Source organism: Pipistrellus hanaki, assembly GCF_964339955.1.
Source record: "Pipistrellus hanaki genome assembly, chromosome: 13".
Lineage (NCBI taxonomy): Eukaryota > Metazoa > Chordata > Mammalia > Chiroptera > Vespertilionidae > Pipistrellus > Pipistrellus hanaki.
This window is the reverse complement of record NC_140515.1, coordinates 52,284,940-52,306,304: the sequence shown is the minus strand read 5'-3', so window position 1 is coordinate 52,306,304 and position 21,365 is coordinate 52,284,940. Positions and strand designations below refer to the sequence as shown.

Here is a 21,365-nt window from a genome sequence, read left to right as displayed (position 1 = left end):
GGGACTACAGAGTGGGAAAGGGTCGCTTTGATCCAAGACTCAGTGCCCCCAGTCTGTGCTGCCCACTGTGGGGCGGGCCATGAGGAGGCACTGTGGCCGTCACTTCTAACCTCTGAGCCTCCCCCTCCGCCCTGACTGCCCCACTCCTGTTCCGGAGTTGGCCCAGACACATGACTTGCAGACTCGGCTGTTTTACCTTTGGCAGCTGGAGCGAAATCTCTGCAGACTTCAGGGAAGGATGACTTGACAATATGTTAACAAGTTTTGTTTTTGAACAACCACAAACAAGGGCAGCCAGAGCCACTTAGTCTGGGCTGGGGAGGAAAAACTCAGCCTGGCATAAGTGAGGAGGAGTTTTGGCAAGCAAAGATGCATCTAATCAGAGTAGACAGCCAAGCAGTGTTAAAAAAAAAAAAATGTCAATGATATATTGAGAAAAGAAGTGTTATTGAAAGTTATAAACTTGTTTAACAGAAAGCAGACTATATATCCCTTCCAAATTGCTGAAAGAAAACATAGATCTTACAGTAAAAGATAGAAAAAACAAATAAGCAACAAGGAAGCATTAGATTAGAAAAATAGAAAGTAATATGGCAGAGGCAAGATCAAACATGTGTTTTAATAATAAATGTAACTGGATAAAATTCATCTTTTAAAAGAAAAGGACACTGGATGGATTTTTTTAAAAAGCTTCAGCTATTACTCTCAAATGACAATCCTGGAACACTGTGACTCAGAAATATTAAAAGTGAAATAATAAGGTATTTCAGGCAAATGAAAACAATGACAACGAAAACCAGAGTGCTTTTGTTTGTTAATATTAAACAAGGTTGAGTTCAAGGGCTTGAGATATAAAACAAAGAGGGTCCCCACCTATATTAAAAATGTAACTTATGAATATATTTGCTTGGGATTGTATAGCACTTAATAGAAAGCAAAATCATTGGGGAAGGGGGTCGGAATGGCAATAGTACAATAGTACAGGGAGATTTCACCACATTCCTATCTTTTTTTTTTTTTTTTTAAGGGAGCCCAAGGTGAATGATGAGAAAGTAAGAGAGAACTTCACATTTTTAGATTTCTTAATAATTTTAAGAGAGAGGAAGGGAGAGAGACAGAAACATTGATGTGAGAGGGGCACACGTCAGCTGCCTCCCGCACACCCCCTCCTGGGGATCCAGCCTGCAGCCCAGGCATGTGCCCTGACCGGGAATCGAACCAGCGACCTTTTGGTGCATGAGAGGGTGCTCAAGCAATGAGCCACACCGGCCAGGGCTCTATGTTATTTTTTTTATAAAAAGCATACAGTTTTATAATCAGAGAAAACTCTTTCTTAAACAACTCCCCAACTCCATACTGGGACCTGAATTCCTGTTGTCCTGTGTACACGGGCTGGATTCGCCACGTGCAGGGCTCAGCAGGCAGGCTCGGCCACTGCGGGCAGCGCTGGCCCTGGACCACGGCTGCTCACGGTGGCCTGCAGGCAGCCAGGAGGCCCAGCCACAGGTGGGGGCCGCGCCCAGGGCCCTCGGTGACGCCTTCAGTTGCCTGGACTGGGAGGCTCAGAGCACTTCCAGGACCGGGAGCAGTCACTGGAGGGGAGCAGGTACTGATCAGAGGCCGGAGGAGGGGAGGGCAGCAGGGAGCGCTGGGGTTCTCCATTGGCCCAGGAATGTGGGTTGAGGCAGGAATGAGGAGGGGCAGAAAAACAGCTTTGAGCGTTTTATTTATTTTATTTTTATTTATTTTTTTAAATATATATATATTTTACAGAGGAAAGGAGAGGGAGAGAGAGCTAGAAACATCAATGAGAGAGAAACATTGACCAGTTGCCTCTTGCACACCTCCTACCGGGGATGTGCCTGCCACCAATGTACACGCCCTTGACCGGGATCGAACCCGGGACCTTTCAGTCCGCAGGCCGACGCTCTATCCACTGAGCCAAACCGGTTTCGGCAGCTTTGAGCGTTTTAGAAACGTTGACGCGTAGATTCTGGATGGCAGGAGGTTTGGCTGTATCTGGTCCCGTGCTCCCTAACTTCGCAGTCACAAACTGCCTGTGCCATCATTTACTTAAGGGTTCCCTTAGGTCAACTCTCGGCGTTTTTTTGTTCGGTTTAATGTATTTATTCTAAAGGGAAACTTCTAGTGATTGTTGCAACCAGAAACCAATATTATTTCCTATGGAAAGTAGGTAACGGCATAAAGGAGAGTGAAAACAAAACCAGTTTTACGTTGTTTCCTGCGGCGGGCTGTGAGCCGAGCCTGCACGCCCTCCCTCATTAAAAGGGGAGCTCGGCAAGTTCTAGAAAGGCCTTTAAAATGCCCTAGCCCACCCCCCTCCCCCCCAAAAAAATGAAATAATTAGTTAATTAAACAAAATGCCCTGGCCCAGGACTGAGTCTTGCTCTGTAACGCGAGGGAAGGAGTGTCCTCACTCCGCTCTGCCCTGCTGTCCGCTCACCACATCAGGTCATTTCCTGGCCCGCCCACGGCCCACGGCCCACGCTCCCGGGAGAGCTGGCTGGCCTGTCTGCAGCCGACCCTGGAGGAGTCCCCTCCTCTGGCGTCTCAGCTGTGCCCCCTCCCCCGCCCCCCTGGGTGCAAAGGTACCGTGAGAGTGGATGCCTCCAGCAGGGGGGTGTTGGCCGTGGTCCGGATGCCATGTCCCCTTGGCCCCTCCCCTGGGCTGCAGGCCTTCGAGGACATCTACCTGGAGGAGCGGAAGACCATCAAGGTCCTGCTCGAATACGCCGACAAGATGTTCACCTACGTGTTCGTGCTGGAGATGCTGCTCAAGTGGGTGGCCTACGGCTTCAAGAAGTACTTCACCAACGCCTGGTGCTGGCTCGACTTCCTCATCGTGGACGTGAGTGTGGCCTGGAGGGAAGGGTGGGGGGAGGCGGTCGCCAGAGCAGCAGCAGGAGCCGAGACAGAGCCGAGCGACAGGATGGCCGGGCTGCGGGGGGTCAGGCTGCCGTGGAGGCACTTGGCTGTGCCCTGGCGCGGGCAGAGGGCAGGGAGGCCGGGGTCCTGGAGAGAGAGACCCAGGCCCCTCAGTCTGGGAGGAAGAAGAGACGGAGGAGGCCAGGGCCCTGCCATGAGAACCCCTACTTTGGGGAGACGGAGGAGCAGGGAGGACCTGGGCCCGGGCCTCAGGAGCCCCCTGGCTTCGGGGGGAGGCTAGCCTCACCGCAGGAATCGGTGAAGGGCATTGCAGGCAGGGGGTGAGCCAGGGCGGGAGTGGGGGCTCCCCCTCTGGGCATGGCCGGGGGGGGGGGGGCGGGAGGGGGCGCGGAGCGGACAAGCCTGTGCTGAGCGGGGACCACGGGTGCTGGGAGGGTCTGCCAGGCCCACAAGCCATGGGGCCGGTTAGGAGCGTCTGTGCCCGCACGTGAAGGAGGCCATCTGCCCTGGGGATGGAGTGAGCCAAAGGCCAGAGGCGGCAGGGCTGGTGCAGAGGTGCCGGCCAGGCAGGCAGGAGAGGGCCTCCTGGCTCAGGGAGATCAGACCACCTGGGGAGCAGGCACTGGGGCGGCGAGGGGGGGGGGGGGTGGAAGTGAGGAGAGGGTCACCAGGGAGAAGGAGGAAAGCCAGGAACGCTGACCCAGGGGTTCTGGGTGGCTGCCCTGGCTGACCAGGGAGCTGGCAGGGCTTGCCTGCCCAGGCTGCGTCCAGGGAGGGCCTGGAGCAGTTGGCAGAGGAGTAGGAGGCGCCTACCCCACAGCTACCCAGGCCCAGGACACTGCTGGGTGCCATGCAGGGCCCACGGCGGGGGGGTCCTGAGCCCGGTCAAGCAGGGGAGTGGCCCGAGGCAGGAACTGAGCCAGCTGTGGAGCAGTGTGGGTCTGGGCTCCGAGGGCAGAGGGAGCCGGGCAAAGGCCAAGGGCTCGGGGGAGGGCTCACCGGGGTGGTAGTGGGCCCCACAGAACAGAAGGAGGCAGGACCTGCAGGCTAGGGAGCACTTTCCAGAAGCGGCCATGGCCGCTGGGGCCCTGCCCACCAGCGGGGGCTGTCCCTGCAGCTCCAGAGGAGGCTCAGGCCTGCGCTCCGCTCCGTCCCACACCTCCTCAGAGGCCCCAGGAGGCCGGCCCCAGCTAGGCGGAGGGCAAGCCTGGAGTGGCTGTGGCGGGAGAGGCCGAGTGGGTTAGAGCGCCTGTGGAGATAGATCGGCCTCTTTCTGTCACCCTGTCTGTGGCTGAGAGGGTGCTCATGCTGGGGTGCGAGGAGCTCCAGGGGGAGCGACAGAGGAGCGGGAGGCAGCTCTGGGTGCCTTGCAGCCTGGAGCCCTCAGGGCCTCTGAGATGAAGGCGAGGACCCTGAGGTCTCCCTGCCGAGACCCTGGCAGCTCTGGAGGCCCGTCACCCAGCCCCTCCCCCAGAGGTCAGGCCTGCTGTCCCCGGGCAGCCCGAGGAGTCTGCAGAGGCTTCTAGAGGGGCCCACCCACACCCCACCACCTGCCACCTCGGGGAGCTCAGCTTTGAGTGCTGAGTCAGTGCTCTGGGCCGGACCCAAGACGGCCAGGCCACTGGGGGAGAAGGAAGCGGGGCTCACCGCAGGGAGGGGCTTGCCCAAGGTCAGGCAGAAGGTCGTGAGCTGGAATCCAGCTTCCCTGACATGGGCCACGCTGCCCCCACCCCGACCCCACAGCGGGCGGGAAAGGTGGCTCCAGGCCTCAGGGTCAGGAGAAGATGTTTTCAAGCCAACTCGGGCAGTTTTTCAATAAACACTATTGAGCATCTGTGGGCAAGGGCCAGTGTAGGTGCTGGTGATCTCAGGGAAGAAAACAGACAAAGTCCCTGCCAGTGCAGGGAACCTGATAAGTGAGTCCATTTTATGTTATGTCAGAAGGGGATGTGGACCGTGAAGAAAAAGGAAGTAGGGAAGGGGTTGGGGAGACACGAGGGTGGGGGGGTGGGTACATCACAACTTTAAATAGGACCCCCCCCCAAAAAAAAAACTCAGTGGGCCCACTGAGGGGACATGGGAGCAGATTGGAAGGAAGTTGGGGGGAGCCAGGCAGATGTCTGCAGAACATTCCAAGCACAGGTGGGAATGGCAGTGCCAAGGTCCTGTGGTCAGTGCCTGCCTGGCACACTTGAGGAGCTACAGGCATGGCTCAGTGATTGAGCTTTGACCTATGAACCAGGACAGGAGGTCACGGTTCAATTCCCGGTCAGGGCACATGCCCCCGGGTGGTGGGCTCGATCCCCAGTGTGGGGCGTGCAGGAGGCAGGCAATCAGTAATTCTCTCTCATCAGTGATGTTTCCACCTCTCTCTCCCTCTCCCTTCCTCTCTGAAATCAATACAAATATTTTTTTTTAAATTTTAAAAAAAGAGGCGCTTCAGGGAGGCCAGAGCAGCTGGAGCAGAGTGAGTGGGGAAGGGTGTGCAGGAGGTGAGGCAGGGGCAGGCAGGGGCATCTTTGGAAGACGGGGCTTTTATTCGGGATGAAACGGGGAGACCTCGCAGGGCTCTGCCTGACTCACGTTATAAAAAGATCGCCCTGTGGGTGGGGGGAGGGGGCCCGCGTGGGAGAAGACTTGGGAGGCAGCCACCCAGGGGAGAGGTGAGGGCGGCCCGGCCACCGTGGCGGAGGGAACGTGGTGAGACATAGCTGAACTTCTGACGCGTTTTGAAGACAGAGCCAACAGGAAATCCTGATGGGCTGGGAGTGAGGTGTGAGACACGGAGAGGAGCAGGGATGGCGCCAAGGCTGTGGCCTGAGCAGCTGGGAGGATGGAGTTGCCATCATCCGAGGTGGGGGTGGGGGTGGGGGGAAGCCACGGGTGGGCAGGTGGGGCAAGAACAGACGTCAGGGGTGGCCTGCTGGGAAGGAGGCAGGCTGGCTGGCCCCTCAGGAGGCAGTTCCTGGAGATGCCCCTCTGCCTGCCCAGGAATGCCCACCTAACGCTGGGCACCCTCCGTGCTTCCAAGCCTGGGGGAAGGCTGTGGCGGTGGGGCCCTTGCCCGCGGCTCCTCACCACCCCCGGGCTGCCCTCAATGCCAAGGTGCTATTACTGGTGATTGCCTGCGAGGTCAGGCAGCAGACCATTCCTAAGCCGTGCTCCAGGCCAGCGGCGAAGTAAGAGGAATGGATGCCCGTGGAGCTCCAGAAGGATGAAGTCCACGAGAAGGAGATGCCACGGTGGGGGCGGGGCGGAGGGGACAGAGCTGGGGCTCTCGTTGCCCCCGGTCTCCACGTAAGCACCCCCTTCTTTTTTTTTTTTTTTTTAAATATATTTTATTGATTTTTACACAGAGGAATTGAGAGAGATAGAGAGCTAGAAACGTCGATGAGAGAGATACATTGACCAGCTGCCTCCTGCACACTCTCCACCGGGGATGTGCCCGCAACCAAGGCACGTGCCCTTGACCGGAATCGAACCCGGGACCCTTCAGTCCGCAGGCCAACGCTCTATCCACTGAGCCAAACGGGTCTCGGCAGCCCACTTCTTTGAAGAGGTCAGAATGCTGCAGAGTCTGGCTTTGGGGAAAGGCCCCAGGAGAGTGTCTGCTCATACTCCACCCAGGACAGCCCTTCCTTCCCCCAAAGAACTTGACTTTGAGGAACACCCACAAGGACCCAGCGCCCGGGATTTGTGTCCCTGCTCCTCCCCCCCAGCGGGCGGCTTTGGGGTGTCTCATCCTGGACACACTTGGGCTTTGCCCCCGGTCTCTGGGGCCCCAGGAAGGCTCGTCCTGTGCCCGAGAAGTCCAGCCAGTCAGGAATAATCAAGCCTGGGCCTCTCTCCGAAACAGGTTTGGCCCAGTGCATAGAGCGTCGGCCTGCGGACTGAGGTCCCAGGTTCGATTCCAGTCAAGGGCATGTACCTTGGTTGCGGGCACATCCCCATGGGCGGGGGGGGGGGGGGGGGGGGGGGTGTGTGTGTGTGCAGGAGGCAGCTGATTGATGTTTCTCTCTCTTCGATGTTTCTATCCCTCTAACTCTCCCTTTCTCTCTGTAAAAAAATCAATAAAATTTAAAAAATTTTAAAAAGCCTGGGCCTTTCACGCCCAGCCCTGTTTGGGGGCAGGGAGGGAGGGACCGGGAGTGCTCCACCGCCTGTCACCAGGGCTGTCTCCACGCCTCCCGCCCCCCGTGCCTCCGCAGGTCTCGCTGATCAGCCTGGTGGCCAGCACGCTGGGCTTCTCGGAGATGGGCCCCATCAAGTCGCTGCGGACGCTACGGGCGCTGCGGCCCCTGCGAGCCCTGTCCCGGTTCGAGGGCATGAGGGTAAGAGGAGAGGCCGCCTTCCTGGGACACGCTTCCGGGGGGAGTACCCCCAACCCAGGAACAGGACCCCTCCCCCCCCCAACAATAAACCAGAAACTTCGCGCAGACAGGATATCTCCATCAGCCTGTGGCAGAGTCCGCTCCCCAGGTGAAAAGTCCGTTTCCGGGCCATGGATTCCGGAAGGGAAGGGCAGGTGTTGGGCCGTGGCATCAGACTTGAGGGGGCGGAGAAAAGGGTGTGTGTTCTTTCCCACCCCCCTCCCTCCCCACCCGGGCTTCCAGCGATGGGTCGCCCTTCCTCGGAGACAGGAAATGTTCTGTGCCCCCTCCCCCCCCCCCACAGGGGCCTGTGGCCAGGGCGTTCGGTGGGCTGGGGGTGGACGGAAGGGGTCTTGGCCATTTCCAGGCCTCTCCGGCCAGGTGAGGGCCCCGTGGCGCCAGGGGCTGAGTCCCTCTCCTCTGTGCCCCGAGGTGGTGGTCAATGCCCTGGTGGGCGCCATCCCGTCCATCATGAACGTCCTCCTCGTCTGCCTCATCTTCTGGCTCATCTTCAGCATCATGGGCGTGAACCTCTTCGCGGGGAAGTTTGGGAGGTGCATCAACCAGACGGAGGGGGACGCGCCTTTGAACTACACCCTCGTGAACAACAAGAGCGACTGTGAGTCGTTCAACGTGACCGGCGAGTTGTACTGGACCAAGGTCAAAGTCAACTTCGACAACGTGGGGGCCGGCTACCTGGCCCTGCTGCAGGTGGTACGTCTGCGGGGGGCGCCGTCACGCGTGGTGGGGGCGGGAGGGGGGCAGAGGGGGCCCCCCGCTGAGTCCTCACCTTCGGCTCACATTGCCCAAAGGAGGCCAAGGTGCCCCAGACGTCCTTTCCAGAGCAGGGGCCACCCCTCCCAGCTCTGTGGCCTGGGGTTGGGCACTAAGGCAGGAGCCAGTCTGGCAGTGGGCAGGCACAGGTTGAAAATGAAAGACCACATGCCCGGGCTGGTTTGGCTCCGTGGCCGGAGCGTCAGCCTGTGGACTGAAGGGAAAACACTCTGGAAAGACTGGGCAGAGCCGTGTGTGTTTAAACCTCACGCGTCTTGACCATCAGAGACTTCTGGCATTCAGTTCCGGGTTCGATTCCGGCCAGGGGCACATGTCTGAGTTGCAGGCTCGTGGTAAGTCGCCCCAGTTTGCGGGGGGGGGGAGGGGGGGGGGAGCATGCAGGAGGCAGTCGATCAATGATTCTCTCCATCGTTGATGTTTCTATCTCTCTCTACCTCTTCCTTCTTCTCTAAAATCAATAATATATATATATATATATATATATATATATATATATATATATATATATATTATTGATTTTTCACAGAGAGGAAGACAGAGGGATAGAGAAGGAAGGGAGAGGGATAGAGAGCTAGAAACATCGATCAGCTGCCTCCTGCACCCCCCACCCCCCACTGGGGATGTTCCCGCAACCAAGATACATGCCCTTGACCAGAATCGAACCTGGGACCTTTCAGTCCATAGGCCGACGCTCTATCCACTGAGCCAAACTGGTTTTGGCAATAAAATATATATATATATATATATATTAATATTTTTAAAAGAAAGAAAGACCACAGACACCCAGGGCTGAACGGTTAGCAGCGCTGTGGCTCTGGCTGCCCTCCGTTACAAAAAGCAGTGATATCTCCTGCGTTGCTTGAAAGAATAGATCTACTGCCGTCTCCGATGTTCCAGATGCATGAGGTTTAAACACACACAGCTCTGCCCGAGCTTTCCGGAGTTTTCATTGACCTGCCATAAACTCCACCTGCGGATTGCCCCAACAGCGGAAATGCAAACAGAGCCATGACTCGTGAAACGGCAGCCTGCTTTTCTCGCGATCCCAGTCTCACCCTCAGACACCTGCCTCTCACCCCAAAGCAGAGGAAAGCCCAGCGGGACTCCCACCTGGAAACAAACCTCCACGCACCCCTAAGTCCTAGTGGCAGTGCTCGCCAAAGACTCCCCAGGAATACCCAGGGAGAGCAGGCTGCCGTCCCCGTGACCGTCCCTCCGAATGCCAGGACTAGGCAGGGCAGGCCCCTGGTGCAGGCAGAACCACTCGGTGGTGGGAAAGCAGTTAGCTGCAGGCAGCTCCTAACCTGGGGTGGCCCTCAAGGCACTCCCAGGCTTCTCCTCCGGACAGGGGAGGGCCTCGTGGCGTAAGGGCCTGACATAGCTTGCCTTCCGTGGAGCGGCCTCCGTTTCCCCATTTGGCCTGTTTGCCTCATAAAAACTCTCAGACATGCACCATTTGTGTGGACAAACGCGTACCCTGAAAGGAGGCCTGGGGGGGATTGCGTTTCGCCGGGGACACCCATGAGACCCTCTGGGCGGTTGGTCTCACTACCAAGCCCGTCTTTCGGATCCTTCCTGAATCTTCCTAGCAGCCTGGCACCAGGCCCGGTCTTACTGCCACGGTGTGCTCCAGCCAGATGTTTGCAAGCTGTTATTTAAAATTATATTTTATAAACTTATAACTAAATGATATTGAAACGAAATGAAACCTCGCCATCGCCACGTAGTACGGTCTGCGCTCTGCTCTTGAGGTGAATACATCTGTTACATCCCGGCACTGGCAACCCTGCAATGCACCGTTCCTGTCATGACTTCCCATCTCTGTTCAGCAGCTGCCCCTCGGCAACTTGCAGTCCGCCATGGCGGGAGGATTTTCACAGGGAAATTGACAAACCCAGCCATCGGGGCTTTTTGTTCCTTCTAGAAAGTCATTTGTTAGCCGTTTACCCACACGCCACTGGCAGAGGAACACCACCCCCACCCCCCTTACGTACGAGGGAAGGTTGGGACTCTTTAGGGACGTCCTTTGAACGCCATCGAGCAGAAGCCACAAGGTTCTCTGAGGTGCATGGCCAAGGGGACCAGGTCAGCACTGGGGTCCACCTTAAGCCAGACAGAGAGCCCGAGCCCCGCCTCTCCGTCCCTGACACCTGCCCAAGCACTCTGTCGTTTTAGAATCTGGGGCGAATGGGGATCTGAATGAAGGGCCACCCTCCTTCAGGCCTCATTTGTCTCTTGGCCAACATCAAGAAGCTTATGTCCCCACTGTGTGGCCTTGGTGGGGTGTCTGCGCGGCTGGCTTCCCCCCCACAGCCAGCTCTGAACTATAAGGTCTTTGCCTGACCACCTAGCCATTTGGACACGGCTGCGGGGGGGCGGGGGGGGGGGAGTGGCTGCTAGCTGCTTGCAGGAGGCTACTTCCTGGCCTCGCCTATCCGATCGGGAGCCCTCGTAGCTCAGTCGATGCGGTTAAATGATTTTCTTACTCTCGTCTTTTCCTTTCAGGCAACGTTTAAGGGCTGGATGGACATTATGTACGCGGCTGTGGACTCCCGGGGGGTAGGTTGGCCTCTCCCACAAAGTCAGGCACTTGGGACTCCCAGCTGCTGGGCCACCGGAGAATCGGGGTCCACCTCTGAAAGCCCACCCCCCTGGAAGGGCCCGATCTCGTGCATCAACCTGCCGTTGAACCTCTCTGGAATGCCCAAGCCTGGTCCCGGGGCAGTGGTCTCCCAAGGAGTCCCACAATGCTCAGATATCTTTCAAATGGAATTCACTGGAGTTTACTTAAATTGTAAAGTCTTACCCCAGGAAGATCAAGCTTCTCCTTTGTCCTTGGACCCACCCATTCACACCGGCAGGTCACAGGAGACCAAGAGATGCCCCATATTCTCAAACCTCCCAATGGCCTAGGGACAGAAGCCACGTAGTGACACTGTGCCAGCCCTGAGCCCGGCGTGCCTGCTCTCCTCGCCTGCCACCATCCGCTTCTCGGCTCCCCCACTCCCCCCCACACACACCTAGGCTGGTGACCTTCCTCCCGACAGCCCCTCTCCCCCACAGAGTGGACACCCCCAGCCAGCCCCCCTCCTGCCTGTCTGATCTCCCTGTCTGCCTTCTCCCCCTCAGTATGAAGAGCAGCCCCAGTGGGAATACAACCTCTACATGTACATCTACTTTGTCGTGTTCATCATCTTCGGGTCCTTCTTCACCCTGAACCTCTTCATTGGCGTCATCATCGACAACTTCAACCAACAGAAGAAAAAGATACGTAGAGCGCAGGCTCCTCCCCCTGGGCGGGCAGGACTGGGTGCCACGGGTCCTGGCTGCTGGCCCCATTTGGGCGCTCTGTTGAGGATGGTCCCCTGCTTGCTCCTGCTGGATGGAGTGGGATGACAGGGATCTGTGTCCATGAGGTCGTATGCCTAGGCCCATGGTCGGCAAACTCATTAGTCCACAGAGCCAAATATCAACAGGACAACGATGGACATTTATTTGGAGAGCCAAATTTTTTTTAAACTTAAACTTCTTCTAACGCCACTTCTTCAAAATAGACTCACCCAGGCCATGGTATTTTGTGAAAGAGCCGCATTCACGGGGCCAAAGAGCCGCATGTGGCTCGCAAGCCGCAGTTTGCCGACTACGGGCCTACGCCTACAAGAGTGTAACAAGGGGCCCCAGGCCTGCCCTAGTCTACCTGAGAGATGAGGCTTCTCGGAGAAGCTGCGTGAGGCTGGGGGCTCGTCACCTGGTCAGTGATCAGGGGTAATGGGTGGGGCCTGTGCAGAGGGCCAGGATCTGCCCGGCACTCCCATCAGAGGGCCATGATTGGTTCACAGGTAAACTGAGTGAGCAGAGAGAACCTCCAGCCTGGCTGTGTTGGGCAGGTGAGAGGGAAGGGGTAAGGACAGGATTTGCAGGTCACAAAGCCAGAGAAATCTCAAGGTGAATGGGGACAGGCCCCCTGGAAAAGCAACTTCGGGGAAGAATCTGTGGTGCAGGATAGGGACATACTTTAGGGACAGGAAGTGATGGTGAGACTGGCCCTGGCGCTTCATTATTGAAGCAAGATCCATGCTGGAGCGTCTGAGAACCCCCAAATGATCCTGGTGCTTGTCTCCCTGCACTTAGGGGGCCAGGACATCTTCATGACCGAGGAGCAGAAGAAGTACTACAACGCCATGAAGAAGCTGGGCTCCAAGAAGCCCCAGAAGCCCATCCCCCGGCCCTTGGTGAGTCTGCTCTCAGTTTGGCCAGAGTGGGGAGGATCTTCCGGGGAGGAGGGAGCCTGGAAGCTACCATACCACACCGCCAACTATCATGGCCTCTTCACGGTCTCTGACCCAGCCGGGGGCCCTCAGCCAGCCCAGTGTAGTCAGGCGTCAGACTACATGCTGAGGTCTCAGTCTCCTAGAGGCAGTGAGGCAGGCATGAGAAGGCTGTGGCAACCAGGGGACACTCGCCTCCTCTAGAAGCTCATCTGCCTCTGAGGGAGCCCCTCCTCCCCTGCAAGGGCTCAAGCTTTCCCTGGGGAGGGCAGGGCAGTCTTTGCAGCCTCTGCTGCGTTCATCGCCTCATTCTTACGACACCTGAATGGTAGATCCCCTGGTGTGTGGGGCCAGGAGGCGTGTTGGGTCCTCCATAGGCCGACTCCCTTGCCTGACCAAGCCATTCTCCAATAAAGTGTGTGTATGTTGGAGCAGGGCTGGGGGGCAGTACTCAAAGTAATTAGGTGGCATAGCCTAAATCACCAGCTGGTAAGTGACAGCCCCAATCTTTAAATCTAGTTCATCCATTTCATCTGATTCTTTTCACCATACTCTGTTATGCATTTGTGTGTGTGTGTGTGTGTGTGTGTGTGTGTGTGTGTGTGTGTAAGAGAGAGAGAGAGAGAGAGAGAGAGAGAGAGAGAGAGAGAGAGAGAGAGAGAGATAGATAGATCTGGGGTGACTTACAAATAAAGACACACATAAATATAGTTAGAAGAGTAAATAAAACCAATCCCTTAAAAAAGAGTGGAGAATATTAACCTGAGGGTGAATAAAATTGCTAGGGTTGACCTTTAAATTTGACCTTGAGCTTTCAGACAGTGGGAACAAAAAGAGAAGCTCAAAGAATGTCTGCTAAGGAGACTCAGAGTAGGAGAAATCCCTTCCTGAAGGCCCTCAGAGAGGGAAGAGGGAGCCCCAGGGCTGGGCCGTGGAGCCCAGGTAGCACTTCAGCAGGAGGGCCAGGCTGTTCCAGAGCTCCTGACCTCTTCCTCTCACCGTGACGGTCTGGTGGGGTGTTGGCCTCACCAGATAGGAGACTAAGAGTGTGGGTGATCTGGGCAAAGTCAGCCACAGGGGGCCTGCGTGGCCTGCAAAACCCCTGCTGAGCCCCTCCTCTGCCCCTCCTTCCAGAACAAGTACCAGGGCTTCGTATTCGACATCGTGACCAAGCAGGCCTTCGACGTCACCATCATGTTCCTCATCTGCTTGAACATGGTGACCATGATGGTGGAGACTGACGACCAGAGCTTGGAGAAGATCAACATCCTGGGCAAGGTCAACCTGCTCTTCGTCGTCATCTTCACGAGCGAGTGTATCATCAAGATGGGTGCCTTGCGGCACTATTACTTCACCAACAGCTGGAACATCTTCGACTTCGTGGTTGTCATCCTCTCCATCGTGGGTGGGTATACCCGTTGTCTGGACAGAGGTGCCCTCCCCAGGCCGGGTCTCTCCTCCAGTCTGAGGTCTGTCCTTAATGGCAAGTACACTTAGGCTCCTTCATTCTTTCCTCTCTGCATTCCTCACCTCTCCCCCATCACACACACACACACACACACACACACACACACACACACACTTAAACTCTTGACCCTGCCCCCACGGAACTCTGCCTTGGAGTGACTTTCATCTTTCTGCGGTGGACAGTCCCAGCATTTGGTGAACTTGGAGGGAAATGCAGGGACTAAGGCAGAAGCTAAGACAGCTGTGGTGATGGGCAGATGGTTAGAAGCTGGGAGAAGGATCAGTAAATGTTCAGGGAGGTCCCAGGCAGGGTTGAGGGCTAGAGTGTGCCAAGGGGGACTAGACTGTGCAGGACATTGGCAGTAGGAATGGAGCTGATGACAGGCAGTCTCAGAGTCAGGAGGTGCAACGTGTACGTCGGGACACCTCCCGGTCCCGGTGCTTGGTCATACCAGAGAGACACAGCTAACAGGTCAACTTGGAGCCAGAGTGTCTGAGTCAAATTCCAGCTTCTCCCTGACTAGGTGGCCAGATGGGTAAGTTACCTCACCTCTCAGCTTCCTCTTCTGGAAAACGAGGATGAGGGTGTCAGCTTACTTCCTAGGGTGACTGGAAGGGCTTAATGGATGATATAAAGGGCTCAGTTCAGTGCTTGATTGACAGTAAACCCTGGACACGTGTCAACCAGTGGCATCATTGTTATATGAGGACTTGGGAAAAACCACTCGGGCCAATATGAGGCAAGTCAGTTTCACTCTTTCTCCTGTAAGTCATACCCCTGCTCCTTAAAAATCCCAGCCCAGAGCTGTCAATAGAAACCCAGAGCTGGGTATACCCTGGAAGCTAGAAGAGTTGTGAGGATGATAAGAACCATCTCAGGAAGCCTGAGATGTAACTGGTGTGGCATCGAGTGACATGGAGTGGCATGGCATGGCATGGCATAGGAGAGAGTGCTGACTTCCAGGCTAATGCCTCTTGCACGCCTGGGCCTGAGCACATGCAGTGGGTCTGGGGCAGAACTGAGGTCCTTCCTGCATTTGTGATATGTGCCCGGGAGATCCCAAAGCTGCTGGTCCTCAGACCACACTTTGAGAAAAAGGCCCAAGTTCTGGTTCAAGTTAGGCCACCAAAACGCTGAGCAAGTCCCCTCAGGACTCAGGGCCCATGACCTAGATGATAGGCCCAGGACAGCCCTATGTTACAGTGTTCTCAGAAGACTAAGAAACAAAGGGGCTGAGAAGGCACTTTGCAGAAGTCGTGAGTCCTCGTTTTCTGGATCCTGTGCAGAAATGGAGGTTCAGAGAGGCAGGGGGAGCAGGGCCTTGCAGTTACCCGCATCCTCCTGGAAGGGCCTCCTCTTCCTGGCTCCTCGATGTAGAGATCCCACCCGGCACCCCTGGGCTGGAGGGAGGACAGAGATGCCACGGGTGGCCACAGTCTCTGCTGTTTCCCACAGGCACCGTGCTCTCGGACATCATCCAGCAGTACTTCTTCTCCCCAACTCTCTTCCGAGTCATCCGCCTGGCCCGCATCGGCCGCATCCTCAGGCTGATCCGCGGGGCCAAGGGGATCCGCACGCTGCTCTTCGCCCTCATGATGTCCCTGCCCGCCCTCTTCAACATCGGGCTGCTGCTCTTCCTCGTCATGTTCATCTACTCCATCTTCGGCATGGCCAACTTCGCCTACGTCAAGTGGGAGGCGGGCATCGACGACATGTTCAACTTCCAGACCTTCGCCAACAGCATGCTGTGCCTCTTCCAGATCACCACGTCGGCCGGCTGGGACGGCCTCCTCAACCCCATCCTCAACACGGGGCCCCCCTTCTGCGACCCCAATCTGCCCAACAGCAACGGCTCCCGGGGGAACTGCGGGAGCCCAGCCGTGGGCATCATGTTCTTCACCACCTACATCATCATCTCCTTCCTCATCGTGGTCAACATGTACATCGCCATCATCCTGGAGAACTTCAGCGTGGCCACGGAGGAGAGCACCGAGCCCCTGAGCGAGGACGACTTCGACATGTTCTACGAGATCTGGGAGAAGTTCGACCCGGAGGCCACCCAGTTCATCGAGTACACGGCCCTGTCCGACTTCGCCGACGCCCTGTCCGAGCCGCTGCGGATCGCCAAGCCCAACCAGATCAGCCTCATCAACATGGACCTGCCCATGGTGAGCGGCGACCGCATCCACTGCATGGACATCCTCTTCGCCTTCACCAAGAGGGTCCTGGGGGAGTCCGGGGAGATGGACGCCCTGAAGATCCAGATGGAGGAGAAGTTCATGGCGGCCAACCCGTCCAAGATCTCCTACGAGCCCATCACCACCACGCTCCGGCGCAAGCACGAGGAGGTGTCGGCCACCGTCATCCAGAGGGCCTTCCGGAGGCACCTGCTGCAGCGCTCCGTGAAGCACGCCTCCTTCCTCTTCCGCCAGCAGGCCGGCCTCTCCGGGGAGGGTGCCCCCGAGCGAGCGGGCCTCCTCGCCTACAGGATGAACGAGAGCTTCTCCCAGCGCCTGGGCCCGCCCTCCAGCTCCTCCATCTCTTCCACCTCCTTCCCCCCTTCCTATGACAGTGTCACCAGGGCCACCAGCGACAACCTCCAGGTGCGGGTGTCTGACTACAGCCGCAGTGAAGACCTCGCAGACTTCCCCGTGTCCCCCGACAGGGACCGAGAGTCTATCGTGTGAGCCTGGCCCAGGCTGGCCAAGACACCCCGAAAGGCAGCCTGTTGCCTCGAGGCAGCCACGAGCCAGCACCCGCTGGGCCTTCCTTGCCTGGGGCTTCAGGGGTGAGAGATGAGCCTCAGCCCCGTGGGTCGACAAGGCAGAGTTCAACGGCGCCCGCGTGGATGGCCGGGAGCAGTTGGCGGTGCCAACCACTCGGGACAGCCTGTCCCCGGAGACCCCCACTCCCACCGGTGGCCTGGTCTGGTCAGGCGACACCCCGGGGCTCCGAAAAGCAACCCCACCCCAGCTGCTGCGGCACAATAGAACACGGAGACTGTCTATGTTGTGAATGGCTTTCATAAATTTATTATATTTGATATTTTTTTACTTGAGCAAAGAACCAACGAGGACCTGGGCAGCGACTCACGCCGCCCTTCCAAACTCTGAGCGGGGGTGTGCGGCTGCTGGAACTCTGTTCTCGAAGCAGAAGTGGGATCGGTGTGGCTCCCACGGGCCTTCCCTGCAGCAAGGGGGTCCCCTGCCGCCTGGGCTGCAGAACCAGGAGGGCCGAGCCCCTCTTCTCACACACATGTGCACACACAGGCCACACACCAGCTGCTCTCAGACGAGGGCCAGGTAGCTCCCCCTGGCCCAGCCCAAAGGAGACAGACCTTTCCTCCCAGCCCCACAGTGGGCGTCTTGTCGGCGGGGACTCTCCCTGGCCTTCCGTTGTCCCCAAGGTCCTGTGTTCCCCTGTGTTTAGGCAGGACCCAGTAGGACACTCTGAAAAGCAGCCTAGTAGGGTCAGTTCTACAAAAGCGAAAGGCTTCTGGGAGAGAGTTGCCTGGGTCCCAGGGCTGGTCCTGGGGGCTGAAGCTTGGCCTCTGTAAGAGTATTAACGTAAAACGGGCGGGCCTGAGGGAGCCGGCCCACCCTCCGCCTGGCACCCAGCTGTTCTTGCTCCCGAGCCTGGCAGATCCTGCCTCAGGCTGGGTACACAGGCTGAGCACCGTGGGGTTGGGCCTAAGAAGCTCAACAGCCCTTCGCCCATGTGAAGAGGAGGACTCTGTTCTCTTTCCGGACTTCCTCCCTCTATCCATGGGGGTGAGGGGATGCCTGTGTCATCCCAGCTCCTCTCCAAACGTAGCCTCGTGGGAGTGGGAGGGCAGCCTGGGTCCTAGGCAGGGGTGAGCAGGCTCGTTCCCATGCCCTGGGAGGGGAATGAACCATGGGACCCCTTGGGAAGGGGACAGTGTGGCTTGGCCCAGCCCCTCCCGATCAGCTTGGGGTCCTGGTGGCACCTGCACACAGGACCTCCTGGGGGGAGGGAGGGTCCAGGCTGTCCCACAGGTCTTGTCGGAAGGCTTTTTCAGGGAAAAACACTTTTTCTAACCCAGTAACCCCCCGGGGGGCCTCTTCAGCTGCTGACAATCCTATTTAGCATATGCAAATCTTTTCCTGTGGGGAGCTGTCACCCTGAGAGTGACAGCGTTGGCAGGTGGGCGGAGCCTGAGCAGGCCGGCCGCCCGCTTCCAGCTCGCCACACAAGGCTGCCCGCCCCCCTCCGCGGGGCATCCAACCTCACAGCCGCCTCTCGGCCGCCCGGGAAGCCAGACACGGGCTGCTCCCAACCTACCTCTCCGAGCTGTCAGAGGGCTGGACATTCTGAGCTCCTGGCACTGCCGGTGGCGTTGCCAGGGAGTCAAGTATTACAATTCTCCTTGCCACCCCGGCCCAACCCCACTGCACTCCAGTGGTTTCCCTTCTCCCCCACCCCCTGTCCCCTTTGCGCCCAGCGCGGGACCAGGTTTGAACTGTCCCAGCGACACTCCTCCGGGTGGAAATCTTATTTTTGTAGATCCCTGTGCTTGGCTCTCGGCCTCCCTCCCTGCACTCTGCACCCTGCACAGGCGGGAATGCGGCCGGGGCGGCGCCGGCTGCCAGCCCAGCTGCCGGAAGGAGTCTGTGGGGTTGGGTGGCCAGCCCGGAGCCCGAGACAGGTGCCCGGGGCTGGCTGCTGGCAGTGCCAGGAGCTGCGGACAGGGTGGTGACGGGCAGGGACGGGCGAGGCCTGACTCCTTAGCTTTTAGTGTGGCTTTTTTTTTTCCTTCTTTTTCTAGAACTGCACAATGGCCGGCAGGAGGGGAGAGGAGGGTAGGAAAAGGGAGGGAAGGACGAGGGTCAGGTGCCAGCTGTTGTCTGAACTAACCGAGCACTTCTCACCAAACTTTGTGTGTAAATAAGATACATATTTTTAAAACAAACCAATAAATGGCTTCCATGACCTGGTCTGGCTCTGTTCCTGCGCGGGGATTCGATGAGGCCCCAGGAGCCAGCGAGGAGGCTGGTCCTAGGGTCCCCATCACCCCACCACCACCACCACCACCCCCCACCCGCAGCTCAGAGGCGTTTGGGGGGCACGGGCTGGGCCCCAGAACCATGCGGGACACCTGGTGTCCTGGGACGGAGCTGGGGAAAGCGTGCTGTGGGCGGAGCAGTCTGCCCCACCAGGGGACCCGGGGCCCGGCGGGGCCTCCAAGGATTCCGGGCTGGGGCATGGCAGAGCCGGAGGACCGGGATTGGGGGCTCACACCATAGGAAGGATCTGGAAAGGTGCATGTAGGAAGGGGCAGCTGCCGTGAACAGCCAGATGGAGGCACCTGTGCCTCAAGCCAGGCTTGGACCCTGGCTTCCTCTCCGCTCCTCCGCCCCCCTCCTCACTGCTGCCCCCCTTATCCCCCCAAAAGCTCTCGGCCAGCCAGCAGGTCCTCCTTGTGGCTGGATGCAGCAGAGCCTTCTCCGTCCTCCATCCTCCATCCTCCATCCTCCTCTGTGGGTCCCGTCCCTCCCAGCATTGAACTCGGGCAGCAGCTGCTTCCGGAAGTCCTCAATGCTTCAGGCACCCGAGGAGCCACCCCGCCAGGGTTCCCTCCAGTCCTTGGACGGCCCCTTCTGGGGGCATGGTTTCCGGGGTCTGACTGAATGAGCAAGGGCGTTAGGCCCCGGGCCCTCTTGCAGGAAGAGTGGGAAACCCCTCGCCCCCTGCCATGCTTTAAGGAAGCCCAACCGGCCCGGCCCTGAGCTCATCCATCTCGCCCCCATGCCTGCTGGTGAAGGAACCCCCCTCAGAGGCCCCCTACCGCTGCAGGCTTTCCCGCGCCCACTCGCCCAGTCCACGCCCTGTTGGCACGACCTTCTCGGCATCTTTAAAGCCCCACCCTGGTCTGCCTTGCTGCTGCTTCCCCAGCGGAAGCCAGCATCTCCCTCATGGCTTCCCTTCCTCTGGCCTCCGCCATTCCAAACGACTCAGCTACCAGGACATCTTAATCCCAGATCACTGCCTCCTGGATAAAACCCGCCAGCGGCTTCCTGTCGCTTTGGGATCAAGGCACACCCCTCCCAGAGCCTCCAGCCCTGCCAACTCGTAACCACGTTTCTCTCTTCGGCCTCCAGGCCTCTCCAGCTCCCACAGGCTGCTTCCCGGTGTTCGTTCCTGTGCTTTGGGGAGAGCTGCTATGTCTCCTGGAGTGGCCTTGTGCCCCGTAGGGCCCCGTGGCTCAGCCTCCCCAGTCCCCAAACACTATTCTCCTTTCCACGTGGCCTTCAGGCCTCATGGTTTCTTTTTTTAATTTTTACTGTGGAGAGCGATATAGATGTCCCTCTTCCCACCCCACCCCCCCATCCCCATTGCTTCCCTCCACCTGGTTCCTGCCCCACTGCAGGCCTTCCCCACCCTATTGTCTGTGTCCATGGGTGAGATCTTCGTTAATCTCTTCCCACCCCCCTTCCCCTCCTCCCCTCCTCCCTCTGATATCCGCAGTCTGCTCCATGCTTCCATGCCTCTGATCCTGTTTTATCCACCCCTTCATTTTGTTCCTTAGGTTTCTTGTTCATTTATTTTGGTTTTTAGATCCGATGGTTGATAGACGTGGATTTGAATGCTTAATGTCTAATGGGTCCTTTTTCATGTCTTCGGCATTCTCACTCCGATCTTTGAAGAGTCTCCTGAAGATCCTTGAGGAACCTCAGTGCCAAGGTTTTGAACATGTACCCGGGAGTTTGCTTGCTTCCAGTTCTTTCATTTATGACATGTTTCCTGGTCTTGGCATTTTGCCTGCCTCCCTGTGTTTGCTTCTGTGTATTAGGTAGAGCTGCTATGGCTCCTGGAATTGGTAGGTGGCCTTGCGTAGTCGGTGTCCTGTAGGGCCCAGGGGCTCAGCCTCCCCGGTCACCTGAGCTGGGCCCTCTGGGTGTGCCCCTGTGCAGGCTGTGTGCACAGTCTTGTAGTTGAGCCTTGATTGCTGTGGGCGTCTCTGGGAGGAGTTGACCTCCAGGCCGATGGGCTGTGAGGCCCAGCTGGAAAGCAAGGCCAGCTGGTGCCGGAGCCGGGTCTCGGGCCTCTTATTGATAGGTTCGGGGCACGTGATCACCAGCTGGGCCTCACAGCTGCAGCTCGTTGGAGAGACTGAGTGGGGAAGATGGCGGCGCAGGTAAACGCCTGTACTGGCCGCCTCCCGCGACCACATCCAAGTTACAACTAAAATACATCGTCCAGAACCGCCTGGAAGCTGGCTGAATGGGAGTCCTGCAGCTAGAGGAGTGAAGAAGAAGCACGCTGAGACTTAGTAGGAGGGCAGAGGCACCACGCGGGCTCCTGTCCACTTGAGCTTCTTCTCAGCCGAGCAAGGCCCGGTCCTCCGCATCTCCGTCCAGTCAGTGCGCTCCCGGAAGGCCCTGGAAAGCCCTCGCAGGCCTGGGTTCAAAGGTAACATCCTCCGCACCCTCACCCCCAGCTCTTCCCCAAGGGAAGGCCACACCCAGGGTCCGGGATCTCTGGACAGTTTTCTCCAAAGATACCAGCCGACGGGATTCTAGGCCCTCGGCTTCCTCG

At 57.9% G+C, this 21,365-nt stretch overlaps 1 protein-coding gene across 6 annotated transcripts in view; it reads left to right on the top strand.

Moving 5' to 3' along the window:
- The window catches only part of SCN5A (sodium voltage-gated channel alpha subunit 5), a 91,605-nt gene extending 72,851 nt beyond the window's left edge, over positions 1-18,754 (top strand). For 5 of the 6 annotated variants that reach the window (XM_084902773.1, XM_084902774.1, XM_084902770.1 and 2 more), the window contains 8 exons: positions 2,696-2,869; positions 7,116-7,238; positions 7,710-7,991; positions 10,578-10,631; positions 11,202-11,343; positions 12,204-12,304; positions 13,475-13,745; positions 15,264-18,754. In XM_084902773.1, the coding sequence (XP_084758899.1) occupies positions 2,696-2,869; positions 7,116-7,238; positions 7,710-7,991; positions 10,578-10,631; positions 11,202-11,343; positions 12,204-12,304; positions 13,475-13,745; positions 15,264-16,495 (2,379 nt within the window). In that variant the 3' untranslated portion in view covers positions 16,496-18,754. Of the gene's footprint in view, positions 1-2,695; positions 2,870-7,115; positions 7,239-7,709; positions 7,992-10,577; positions 10,632-11,201; positions 11,344-12,199; positions 12,305-13,474; positions 13,746-15,263 lie in introns of all 6 variants that reach the window. The other variant, XM_084902772.1, reaches the window with a different exon arrangement.
- Positions 18,755-21,365: the final 2,611 nt, after the last annotated feature.